Raw genomic sequence first — 8,003 nt, 5'->3', positions numbered from 1 at the left:
ACTGGGAGTGGGAAGGAGCCTGCAAAACTGGGGGATCCCCCGCTGGAACCTGATTATTTGGAAGCCTAAGCTCCCCCATTCAACTCAGTGGAAGGAACACAACTGAGCATTTATCTACAACAGGGGTGGCCAACGGTAGCTCTCCAGATGTTTTTTGCCTACAACTCCCATCAGCCCCAGCCATTGGCCATGCTGGCTGGGTGTCACGGACTGGGGCCAGGCCAGGCGAAGTCCAGGGGCAGTCAAGGTCTGTAGCTGGGTAGCAAGGAGCGTCCAAAGCGCCAAAACCGAATCACAGTCCAGGTATCGTAGGTCAGAGGTTCAGAAGCCGAAGTCAGGGGGTCCAGACGTCAATGCCAGAGTCAGGGGGTCCAGAAGCCGAAGTGGATGCTAGAACGTCAGGTAAGTGACTAGTTGCTTCCACAAAGCCGCCTCCCAAAGCCCACAGCTATATAGCCCTCTGCTGTCTGTTGCCCATTTGGGCTAATTGCTGACTCAGAGGGCAGCCAGGATCCTGCTGAGACTCAAGCACCCTCACTCCTAGAAAAGCCAGAATCCTTTCAAAACTCAGGGCTCAGGGAGCGTCTTGCTCGTGAGCGTGCCGCCCTCCTCCGATCCCTGAGGTCCTGACGAAGGCGGTCACGCACATGAGTCACCCGAGAGGGCGAGGCAGGGGGGCTTGGATCTTCTCCAGCAGGAGGCAGGGGCACTGGTGCAGGTGGCAGGGGCACAGTTTCTTCTGCAGGCTCGGCTTCTTCTGCAGGGCCCCCAGCACCCATGACACTGGGGCTGATGTAGGCAAAAAACATATGGAGAGCTACCGTTGGCCACCCCGATCTCTCTCTCTCTTGGCTTGACTTCGCGAACGAAGATTTAAGAAGGGTGCAGCAGTCCACGTCTGCTGCAGGCTCGCTGGTGGCTGACAGGACCAATGCGGGACAGGCAGATCCGGCCACAGTGGCTGCAGGGAAAAGTCTGATTTCGGGTTGGTGCTGTAGCAGTGCGATTCTTCCTCAATCTCCTTTTGTCCTCAAGACCAGCTATGTGTGCGTTCTCAAAGGAAGAGACAGCCTGGTGGATGGTGTGCCTCCATGCTTTGCGATCTGAGGCTAGGTCAGACCACTGGTGATGGTTGATGCAACACGTGCCAAGGGATCTCTTCAAGGAGTCCTTGTACCTCTTCTTTGGTGCCCCTCTATTTCGATGGCCAGTGGAAAGTTTGCCATACAGAGCAATCTTGGGAAGGCAGTGGTTTTCCATCCTAGAAATATGCCCTGCCCAGCGCAGCTGCATCTTCAACAGCAGTGCTTCGATGCTTGTAACCTCCGCCCTCTTGAGGACTTCAGTGTTGGTCACAAAGTCACTCCAGTGGATGTTGAGGATGGTGCGAAGGCAGCGCTGATGAAAGCGCTCAAGGAGTCGCAGGTGATGACGGTATAAAACCCACGATTCGGAGCCGTAGATGAGGGTTGTCATCACAACCGCTTTGTAAACATTGATCTTTGTGCCTTTTTTCAGATGCTTGTTGCTCCACACTCTTTTGTGCAGTCGGCCAAATGCACGGTTTGCCTTTGCCAGCCTGTTGTCAATCTCCTTGTCGCTCTTGGCATCTGAGGAGATGATGCACCCCAGGTAGCTGAAGTTCTGGACTGTCTTCAGAACTGATTCACCCACAGTGATGCAGGGAGTGTGATAATCTTCCTGGGGTGCAGGCTGGTGGAGAGCTTCTGTCTTCTTCAGACTAACTTCTAGGCCGAATAGCTTGGCAGCCTCTGCAAAGCAGGACGTCATATGCTGCAGAGCTGATACCGAGTGGGAGACGAGTGCAGCATCATCAGCAAATAGTAGCTCTCGGATGAGTTTTTCCATTGTCTTGGAGTGAGCCTTTAGTCGCCTCAGGTTGAACAGGCCTGCATCGGTGCGATAGCGGATGTAGACACCATCGTCATCATCTAGATCTACTGCGGCTCTTTGAAGCATCATGCTAAAGAAGATCGTAAAGAGAGTTGGTGCGAGAACGCAGCCTTGCTTTACACCTGTGCCTATTGGGAAGGGCTCCGAGAGGTCGTTGCAGTGTCTGACTTGGCCTCGCTGGTCTTCATGTAGCTGGATGATCATGCTGAGGAACCTTGGGGGACATCCTAAACGTTCCAAGATTTGCCACAGGCCTTTCCTGCTAACGGTATCAAAAGCTTTGGTAAGGTCGACAAAAGTCACATATAGACCCTTGTTCTGTTCCCTGCATTTCTCTTGGAGCTGCCTGAGAACAAATACCATGTCGGTGGTGCTCCTGTTAGCTCTGAAGCCGCACTGGCTCTCTGGGAGGAGTTCTTCTGCAATGGTGGGCACCAGTCTGTTCAGGAGTATTCTGGCAAGGATTTTGCCTGCGATGGAGAGCAGGCTTATCCCCCGGTAGTTGGAGCAGTCTGACTTTTCTCCTTTGTTCTTGTGTAGAGTGATGATGATTGCATCGCGAAAGTCCTGTGGTAATTTGCCTTGTTCCCAGCAGGTGACAAGTACTTTGTGAAGTGTGCTATGTAGTACTGTGCCCCCATGCTTCCAGATCTCTGGTGGGATTCCATCAACTCCCGCTGCCTTGCCACTTTTCAGTTGCTTGATGACTTTAACAGTCTTTTCTAGGGTGGGGATCTCATCTGTTTTCACTGGTTGAAGTGGGGTGAGGTGGATTGCTGAATCTTGAACTATGCGGTTGGCACTGAAGAGAACCTGAAAATACTCCGACCACCGGTTCAGTATGGATGCCTTGTCTGTGAGGAGCACTTGGCCGTCTGCACTACGCAAGGGACTCTGAGCCTGATATGATGGGCCATATACTGCCTTCAGGGCTTCGTAGAACCCTCTTAAATCACCAGTGTCTGCACACAGCTGGGTTCTCTCTGCAAGCTTGGTCCACCACTTGTTCTGAATGTCTCGAAGCTTGCGCTGGAGGTTGCTACATGCAGCGCGGAAGATTGCTTTTTTCCCGGGACAGGAGGGCTGAGCAAGATGTGCTTGGTAGGCAGATCTCTTTTTCGCTAGTAATTCTTGGATCTCTTGATTGTTCTCGTCAAACCAGTCCTTGTTTTTCCTTGTGGAGAACCCGAGGACTTCTTCAGAGATCAACAGGATGGTAGTTTTTAGGTGTTCCCAGAGTGCTTCTGGAGAAGGGTCTGTGGGGCAACTGGGGTCCTCAATTCTTGACTGGAGTTTTGCCTGGAAGGCAGCTTTAACTTCGGCTGACTGAAGGCTGCCAACCTGAAGCTTCCTCCGAGGGATACCTCCTCTCCTGGGTGTGGGTTTAAAGTGAAGACGGAGATTGCAGCGTACAAGACGATGATCCGTATGACATTCCGCACTGGGCATTACTCGGGTGTGTAAGACATCTCGAAGGTCTCTCTGGCGCACCAGAATGTAGTCGATAAGGTGCCAGTGCTTGGACCGTGGGTGCATCCAGGTTGTCTTCAGGCTGTTCTTCTGCTGAAAGATAGTGTTGGTGATGGTGAGCTGGTGCTCCGTGCAGAATTGTAACAGGAGGTGCCCGTTATCATTGCAGTTGCCAATGCCGTGTTTGCCAAGTACTCCTTTCCAGGCTTCCGAGTCTTTACCTACTCTGGCATTGAAGTCGCCAAGGATGATCACCTTGTCCTCTGTAGGGGTCTTCCGTACGAGGTTGCGTAGATCAGCATAGAACTTGTTCTTTTCTGCAGTATCTGCTTGAAGGGTTGGGGCATACACACTGAAGAGTGTTGCATGCTGCTTGTTTTGAAGTGGGAGGCGCATGGACATGATGCGATCTGAGTTACCTGTTGGCAGGTTTTCGAGTTTGGAGGCTATGGAGTTCCTGACCATGAAGCCAACGCCAGAAAAGCGGCTCTCAGCCTTTGACTTAGACTGGAGAGCTGCTATTTCTAGGCTGGAGGGGGTGTGGTGAAAGGACAATAGGTTTGTGGATGTGCCCATTGTTTGGTGGGGCTTCCTGGAAGGGTAGTGATAAGGAAACTGGCTGTTGAATGTGACCATTGTTCTGTGTTAATTGCTCGGAGGGTTGGAAGGGGTGTGCAGAAAAGGAAGATGGTTGTTGACTGTGCTGATCTAAATAGTCTTTGTAAATTGTAAATAGTTTTCATAACCTGTCTAAATAGCCTTCATAACTCTGAGCCAGAAGTTTATGATGTACCATTGTTTCTACAACTGGGTGCTGGTCTCAGAGGTGCTGGTCTCAGAGGGAACTGTGACAGCTGCTTCAGTTGCTTGTTGCTGAGCTGCTAAACCATGTAATGCCTGGATTTTGCTGCGGTTGGCTTCCTGCCCTGGTATTGATGAGGAAGCACATTGGCACCCATGTAATGTTAGAATTCATATGGCTTCCAAAAGTGTTGCTCTTCAATGGGCTGTCTGGTGCTGGACTGACAAAACTCTTAACATTATGCTTAGTTAACAACTTTTCATATCAGAGCTTCCAAAAGTGTTGCTCTTCAATGGGCTGTCTGGTGCTGGACTGACAAAACTCTTAACATTATGCTTAGTTAACAACTTTTCATATCAGAGCTGCCAGCGACTCAATTAGTATCAATAACAATAATTCTTACCTTTTAGTAGTGTGATAATACAAGATTTGACTGGGATAGCTTACAGCTGGATAAATTTATTGATGCCTGAATAGAATGACCACAACTACACTTTTAGTGCAGTTACATTTTCCTTATTAATAACCAGAAATGAATGTGCATGTATGTTTTATGTCCAAATCTTGTCAGAAAAAGTGTGAAAAAATTACTTGCCTTTTGAGGCTGTTATACAAGATTCCTTCCTGTCCCCACCCTCCAGCAAATCTATTTCTCTTCCTTGTAGTCCAAAGAGTTTTCAGATATACTGGTAATTCTCAAGCAATTTATATGCCCAAATAACTTGAATATTTGCATTTGGAGGTTCCTTATTTTTATGCATTGTGTATCTGTGTGTGCGTACCTAAGAAACGTACTTGGGAAGGGCTGTGACCAGTGGTAGAGCATCTGCTTGGCATGCAGAAGGCCCAAGATTCAGTCCTTAGTATCTCCAGTTACGGATCAGGTAGTAAGTGAAAGACCCCCAGTGGAGACCCTGGAGAGCCACTGCTGTCTGAATAGATAATGCTGACATTGATTCAGTATAAGGCAGCTTCATGTGTTCACACTGCCTTATCCTTTGCCTGTTTAAGAAGCAAGTACTGTTGAGTTCAGTGAGGCTTGCTCCAAAATAACTTTGCATAGGATTATAGAGATGTTTCTAGACAGTTGAATAGACATGGATTTGGCAAATAAAACCTTTCCCCCCCATACATAAGTAGTCTGGGACCAAGAACTGTCTACTCCCATATAAGCATTTCCATGGGTTAAGATTTATTGGAGGCTCTGCACTGTTTATTTTTTCCCTTTAGAAGTAAAATGGGTGAGCACCGCACATGCAGCCTTCTCTGTTATGGTACTGTGGTTATGGAACTTCCTCTCCACAGGGATTTGCCCAGTACCAGGTGAAAGTATTTGTTTTCCCAGCACTAGAGTGATTGCCAGTAATTTTGAATTTTTTTTTGCTTTATTTTAATTTTTTTTTTGTCGTTTTGTTTGTATTTGCTTTGCTGCCTTCATTGAGTTTGAAAAACATGGTTTAGCACTGGTCTTTTTGTTTTATTATTCTTTTATTGTTGGCTGCCTGGCCCTTTTTATTGATCCTTATGAATATTTGTCCATAAAATGTTACTTGGAAGATGTGTTGAGAAATATGCTGTGTTCAGGGTAGAATTTTTTTTTAAAAAAATAAATCACTAATTCTATCTATACCTGCTTAGACTTCAGGCTCGAATTGCTCACAGAATTCAGGAGCTAGAAAATTTGCCTGGCTCATTGCCTCCAGATCTGAGAACTAAAGCTACAGTGGAGCTGAAGGCACTTAGGCTACTGAATTTCCAGCGCCAGGTAATCCAGTTATCAGAGTTCTAATGCATGAAGGACTATTCTTAAAAGGACAACTATGTACATAAATATTCTATGAAACCAAATTACTTTTAAACAAGTTACACCGAATCATGTTGATTTGTATTCTGTATTGCATATACATTCCAGAAATGAATGAATTTTATTGAAATTAATTTCTATTTTGGCAATCTTTTCAGCTGCAAGACAGATTGATTAACTTAATCAATTCAGCAGACTAGGAGTCTAGTCATAATTGGAGGAATCCTAAATAGAAAAAAAAGAAGCTTTTTGATTTCTGTTTATTCAGATCAGTTGCTGGGTTTGAGAAATTATTTGCTTTTTAACATTTTTCTGTTATGGTTCACAGTTAAGACAAGAGGTTGTGGCGTGCATGCGTCGTGACACAACTTTGGAGACTGCTCTGAACTCAAAGGCCTACAAACGCAGCAAGCGCCAAACTCTGAGGGAAGCCCGAATGACTGAAAAACTTGAGAAACAACAGAAGATAGAACAGGAAAGAAAACGTAGACAAAAGCACCAGGTATAGTCATTTTCATCAGCTGGATTTTTGGTCTATTACACTAAGTCTTTTGTTTTGCTGTATATAGCAGCAACTTTTGTTGAAAGCAGCTCATTGTGCTCTTCATGGTTTCTTTGATTATGACTTTGTGTATTGAATCCAGTTGGGTAGCTGTGTTTGTCTGAAGCAGCAGAACAAAGTTTGAGTCCAGAGTGCTTGCACTCAAAAACTAATATCTTGAATAAAACTTTATTTATAGAAGGCTGCATATTTGAGCTGCATTCTCTATCCTGTGACCTTAACCAAGGTTCTTGAGGCATTCTACAAAAAATAAAAACCAACAGAATAAAATTAGCAGCAACATTCACAATAAAAAGCCACACCATAAACATCAGCTATCATACTTTAAAGCATCCCTAATATATTTTATTTATTTATTTCTGTTAATTTATACTCCGGCCCTCCTGCAAACAGCTATATAAACAACCCTATAAAGAAGTGAGCATAACATATAAGTAACATCTACTATATAAAGCTAGCCATCAACAGACACTGAAAATGAAAAAAATATTTTTCCTATTTGACACTCAAGAGGTTCAGCACCAGAGAGTTCCAAAACTGAGACACCAGAACAGAGAAAGTTCTACTTTTCAGAATTTTTCATCTTGCGTTCAAACTTGGGGGCACAAAAAGCAGGACCTCTATTCAATGTCTTACCTGCTGGTTCTGAAAATTAATCCAAGCAAAACATAGGTGTAGTTGTCTATATAGTTCATTGGGGAGTGAGAACTCAGCCTGCAGGTTTGCAGAATGGGGATGTTGTAATGCCAATGTCTGCAGAAGGATGCATGGATATTCCATGTGGTACCCAGTTAAACAGTTTCTGCCTTTTAAAGCCCTAAATTGCTTAAAACTAGAGTGTCTGATTGACTGCTGCTGTATGAATGTTCCCTAAGAATAAGTAGTCAAAACAAAGGACCACAGCATGAAGAATATCAATCAAAAATACACTCCAGGCACAAGAAGAGACAATTCAGTAATAGCCTGTCACTTCTTTACCAATATACAACATACAAATCCCAGATATAAAGAATGGACTATGGTGGGTTGATCTAGTACACTGTTTCAAATCTTCAAGTCCAAGGATAAATAGGTTGAATCTTAAAAAAAAAAACTTATAGTCCTGTTTGCTATTTGCTATCACTTTGAAGTGGGACCAAACCAGACTCCAAAGAGCTTACAATCTTAATAACTATTATCACCTTTAGAATGGGGCCAAACCAGACTCCAAGGAGCTTACATTTTTATTTGCAAAAACTTGTGTTTATGTGGGAATCTCTGCAAACATTCACCAGTAGCTGAAGCCTACAATAATTATAATAGGGAAAAATTCTCCTCTGTGCTCTCCCATTTTCAATGATCAAATGGGTGGCTACATAGTCTTTTCTGTGGCAGCAGCTTGCCTTTGGAACACCTGTTTCCCTGGTGCCAAATACGTTTAATTTTAGGTGCTTGGTGAAGACAATTTTAAT

At 45.0% G+C, this 8,003-nt stretch overlaps 1 protein-coding gene across 1 annotated transcript in view; it reads left to right on the top strand.

Moving 5' to 3' along the window:
• The window catches only part of SMARCA2 (SWI/SNF related, matrix associated, actin dependent regulator of chromatin, subfamily a, member 2), a 180,400-nt gene that overhangs the window by 43,990 nt on the left and 128,407 nt on the right, over window positions 1-8,003 (top strand). Inside the window, exons 7-8 of the mRNA XM_060237411.1 lie at window positions 5,825-5,951; window positions 6,319-6,492. Of these exons, the coding sequence (XP_060093394.1) occupies window positions 5,825-5,951; window positions 6,319-6,492 (301 nt within the window). The remainder of the gene's footprint in view (window positions 1-5,824; window positions 5,952-6,318; window positions 6,493-8,003) is intronic.

Source organism: Heteronotia binoei, chromosome 4, assembly GCF_032191835.1.
Source record: "Heteronotia binoei isolate CCM8104 ecotype False Entrance Well chromosome 4, APGP_CSIRO_Hbin_v1, whole genome shotgun sequence".
Classification (NCBI taxonomy): Eukaryota; Metazoa; Chordata; class Lepidosauria; order Squamata; family Gekkonidae; genus Heteronotia; species Heteronotia binoei.
Note: the sequence above shows the minus strand (reverse complement) of the source record. Positions and strands in the feature narration are given on the sequence as shown.